General features: G+C 41.5%; 1 protein-coding gene across 1 annotated transcript; it reads right to left on the bottom strand.

The window, feature by feature from the left end:
* Window positions 1-1,491: 1,491 nt before the first annotated feature.
* On the bottom strand, window positions 1,492-2,835 carry LOC117909874 (T-complex protein 1 subunit gamma-like). Its single transcript, XM_034823921.1, has 4 exons — window positions 2,776-2,835; window positions 2,191-2,631; window positions 1,885-1,977; window positions 1,492-1,743 (listed from the first exon to the last, which is right to left on the bottom strand). The coding sequence occupies exons 1-4, from the start codon at window positions 2,833-2,835 to the stop codon at window positions 1,492-1,494; spliced, it is 846 nt and encodes a 281-aa protein (XP_034679812.1).
* Window positions 2,836-5,039: the final 2,204 nt, after the last annotated feature.

Genomic DNA, 5,039 nt, shown 5'->3' with positions numbered 1-5,039 from the left:
CAGTCGCCATAGAAAAAAACATGTCATCCATTTGTTTTGGTACTCGTCCTTCAACTCTTCTTTCTGAATGGTAAACCTTGCTCAGAACTCCTACAGCTCCTACCTCAACAGTCTAGCCTCACCTTCAACCTTCTTCTTGCCAACCTCCATCACCTTCATCTCCTCGCTAGCCAGTGAGCCTCAGCTTGAGTTGTCTCATTCTCCTCTTTCGCCGTCCTCAGTAGATAGGTTCCTTCCTCGGCAAGCTTTCGGGCAACAACAACCTCACTCTCTGCCGTCTCCAACCTGGCATGAAGATCCTCACTGTCGTCCATGTTATGGTCAATGTATTTGTGGACCCCGCATTTCGGCTCATGCGTTTCCCACTCGATGGGGAGCTCGATTTTTATTTGAAAAATTGATTTTATTGATTATTTGAAAATGACTTGGAGTCGCCACTTATTTTTGTTTTATTTTTAAAAGTGTAAACAAAATAAGAAAGAAAAACCCTAAATGTGACTCCTTATTTTGGAAAAGGTGGTCTGTGAAAAACTGGATCGGGTTCGGGGGTCAGGTTACTCATCGGGAAGGTACGGTATAGACCGTAGCACCCCTCAAAGTCCCTAAAGTTGGGTCTCTACTAATAAAATGAAGCTGACATGGCAATCAATAAGAAAATCAATGAATACTCGAATCGATCATGCACATATGAGAATCTAAACATGCATATAGAAATACCAGAAAGGGAGTGGATGCATACCTGAACAACGAGTCACAATGCGCTATCAAGAGAGGAGGTTAATGCACAATTAAGGAATAATCTTATGCACATCACATAGCAGAATAAATCAATCATGCATGACAATTAAATCAATCAAACAATCAATCAATCAATCATAAGGAAATCACACATGTTGGGCTCCCACCAAAGCCCGTTTATTTTTGCATGAATTAATTCCATAAATTCCATTATTCGGAATTACGGAATTCAATTCATACTTATTTTTAAAACATTAAAAAAAAATGAAAGTTATGAAGATTGAGTGCCGAAGAAAATGGCAACAAAATTCTATTAAAAGTGTGATTTTTGGGATTTGAAAACTTTAAGGATGAAGATTTGAAGAAGGGAAATTATTTGGAAAATGGGAGAGTCAAAAATCGTTTAAAAGAAAGATCCAAAAAAACTAGAAAATTATGCAAAGAATGAGACTTGGGAAAAAGTTATTTCCAAAACCAAGAATGGTGAAGATGAGAGAAATAAAGGGAAGTGACACATGGCCACTAAAATTGGCATGCCAATGGTGGCCATGCAATTGGATGTACATATGAGTGGGCTCAGCATGCAAGTGAGAATTGCCATGCAGATAAGGATCCATATCATCTTTTGTTGCAACAATGAGGCAAGGTACCTCATAGCTAGTATTTTCACCATGACTAGCAACTTCCACAAGCAACTCAACTACTCTCTTCCATAAGGACTCATCAAGACTGCCATACACAAACAGTGCAAAATCACCAGATGCCAGCATCTGTATTAGGAAATCGGGTCTCCCAATTTTCATCTTCAATCTGAACTTGATTTGATGAGGATGTTTCATCTTTACCCTCAAAGTCTTCCTCATTCAAAAACTTGGAAGTGTCAATGACAATTATGGATTCATTCTTTGGTGATACGGCAGTCTTCAGGTGTTCACTTGGCCCATTAATTGGAGATTTGACAGAACTAGCATCGCTGTTATTGTTCTCTGTGTACTTAGACTCGGACTGCCCACAATTCGATGAGATTTCTTAAAAATCAATCCCAAAAGATGAAACAAAATTCAAGCAATCTGTGACCTCTGCCATTAGACCCATATGAGAGTCGTGCCATCATGTCTACTGGAGCAGTGTGGCTATCTGGAAGACTTGCTTAATCTGAGATGATGACAGATTCTGAGCTGCTACTATAGACACTATCTGGTGGGGGTATCCAGCCTTTATCTTGCAAGGGCAGTCCAACTACACCAAGCAAATCCTCAGCATTTCCCTCATCAAATCTGAAGAAGATCTCTCTGTCTTTGTTACTGGATTAAGAGGCATCACTTGTAAGGTTTGTCCTTGATCAAGCTAAACTTTCTTAGTTGCTGTCTCCATTCAAAAACACTTATATACAATGCCTACACTTCTGAGCTTGTCAGAGAACCCATGCCCAAAAGAAAAACCTTACTAAACCTTTCCATTTGCGTTCAATTCAATCCCTTCGACATATGAACTTTTCTGTTTTAATGTAGCTGAAGCAGTTAACCCTGTAGCAGCCCCACCAGGAACAAGCTTTGGAATCTTTATTATGTTTCTTGCCATAGACATAGCATCCAGCAAGTTTCTTTCCACTCCATTCAAATGAACCTTACTCGCACCTCTAAGAAGAACAGTGTATGCTTTAGGGTCTGTGCACTCATTTATGAAGGCAAAGAACTCATCTCTTATCTTCTTGACCTCAAAAATTCCAGCCTTAGTACATACATCAGATTCTTGAAGTCCATCTGGCCTGTTTACAACAACAGCTCCGCATGCCTTAACAATCCTGTTGTTGGCTGCTTTCCTCAATCTTCTGATTGCATTAACTCCAGCTTTACTCAAGTAATGGCATGCCAGGTCACTAAGCCCCCCTTTCTGTTATGACCAAATCGGATTTGAACTTTAGTATTTGCATGCACAGATTTTCCATGTATTCTTCCTTCATTTTTAGGAGAATTCCTCAGCTTGGGTAACTACAAGACTGTCGCAAAGTGACTAATGACCTCGGAGATACAGAACACTAATTTCAGATGCGATTGCCTCATCACTAGCTTTCGACAAAACGTAGAAAATCGACATCTATTTGAAAACCAAGATGCTCGGTTGAACCATGAACATAAAGCAACTCCTCCGTGCGTGATACAACACCACTTATGATGAGGATTACATCATATCTGATTAGGTGATCTGCAACTGTAACAACATCTTTGAGTGTGGGCGAATCTTCAAATTCCACCGGCTTAACCCCATCTCAGAACTCATCATCATTGACATTCAACAATGCGATACCACACTCGGTCCCAATAGCTAGCACCGTAGCCAAGTATTTAATGTCTGAGCCACATTTCTTAAACTTCACGGTTATACAAGGTGGAGAAATGAGGGTGGTAACTGCAGGGTATATGAGATGGGTATGAATAAGCTTAGATAGAGAAAAGTGGTAAGGAAAAGAGCGGGTAAGCTGGGTATGAGAGAGATGGCATGCATGGGGAGTGGGAAACAGGTATAGAGGGGGTATAATGTGGGAAAATGAGCATAGTTGGGTATTGGATGACTTGATGGTACGTATGGGAATAAAATAATGAAGGTGGAATGATGAGGAAAAGAATAGGTGAGTAATATGGCCATGCATGGGGGTGTGAAGGAGGTGTCTGGGTAAGGGTGATAGGTGCGGAGATTAAAAATTGAGTGGGACGGGAGTGGTTATAATGTGTATGAGAATTGATGGAATGGGTATGGAGAATAGGTTCTGTGAGGATGATGGAATGGTTTGGCTTGTTGTAGAGCTTGGTTGTGGCCTTGAGGAGTATCACCAGCTAACTTCAGGTTATCGGCATCAGTTACAGGTTGAGAGGGAAAACAGTCAACTGACAATGGCCAATGGGTCCCCTCTGGTACCTGAAAATTCTCATTATCTAGAACATGAGTGGCAGCCTTTGCAGGCCCTTCTTGAACTTCTTGCATTTCCAGCACCCGAGCAGTTGCATCTCCACGACTCCCAAAGGAGTGACTCCATTTGTAGCAAGAACCTCAAAAACACCATTTTCAATAGTCAAGATGCTAACATCGAAGGTTCCACCACCAAGGTAAAAAACAAGGATGTTCTTCTCACCACCCTTCTTGTCCAAACCGTATGCAATAGCTGCAGCAGTTGGCTCATTAATAATTCATGCAACATTTAGGCCAGCAATAACGCCGACATCCTTAGTGGCCTGCCTCTGGGCATCATTGAAGTAAGTGGGTACAGTAACCACAGCATCCTTGATCTTCTTCTCAAGGAATGCTTCAGCTGTCTCTTTCATCTTAGTGAAAACCATTGCACTGATCTCCTCGGGGTTGAAAACTTTGGTCTCCCCATCCTTGATCTTGACTTCAATGTAAGGCTTCCCATCCTTATTCAGAGAAACTACTGGTATTTGCAAGTGAGAGAAGGCAGCCACTGCTGCAAGTAAAACAACATCAACCAGAAAGCCATATGTATCCGAGCAGTATCTGTCCAGGTAGGCCATCCAAGCAGCTTTTCCACTGACCAAGGATAATTCTTTCAAATTAATCATGCCAGAACTTAAAATAGTGTCAGATAATTGCTTTGAAACAACTGGAGCTTCCTCAGCTGGCCTGCCAGGCCAGACAAGTGGAGAACAAATTGGAGGCATGTAGAATTCTATAGCTGTCGAACCTTCATCAGGTGACTCCTTCGGTGGTGTCATGACCTCCATCTTAACAGCAGCCAACATGGTAGTGCAACCAATCTTTACTAATGCTGATCTATCAGCAGAAGCAACAGCCCCAAGGGCAAGGCTTGTATCTCTAGCTCTTCCAAGTGGCCTGGCATCATCAGCCAATTTTGATTTAGCATTCAGTTCTTTCCACCTTTGCACAACCTAAGCCCTGTCAGCCTGGAGAGAATCTGTCAGTAATTTGCATCGTTCTGCTTCAGCATTCCAATGTTGGAGCTGATCATTGAGTAAAGTATAAGGTCCAGATGAATACACCTATTTGTCATCCTTCAGTTCATTCTGTAGATCTTGCTACTGTTTGGACAAGATTAGATTATCTTCCTGTGCCTTATGGAGCTCAGAAAGACGGTCAGCTGCTAGTATCTTTGTTTCCTCAACTGAATCCTTCAATTCTCTGAAATCCATTGTCCTGTTTGCATGTTTTTCAGGGGACAAGCTTCCATTTATAGCACCCTGAATTAGGGTATGAACCAACAGATGCTACATCCTTTTGCATTTTCAAATTAACTAGCTCTCTTCTACTTTCTTCAAGTTCTTCCATGC

The sequence above is a fragment of the Vitis riparia genome, unplaced genomic scaffold, assembly GCF_004353265.1.
Source record: "Vitis riparia cultivar Riparia Gloire de Montpellier isolate 1030 unplaced genomic scaffold, EGFV_Vit.rip_1.0 scaffold454_pilon_pilon, whole genome shotgun sequence".
NCBI classification, from domain to species: domain Eukaryota; kingdom Viridiplantae; phylum Streptophyta; class Magnoliopsida; order Vitales; family Vitaceae; genus Vitis; species Vitis riparia.
This window is presented reverse-complemented; position numbering and strand designations above follow the sequence as displayed.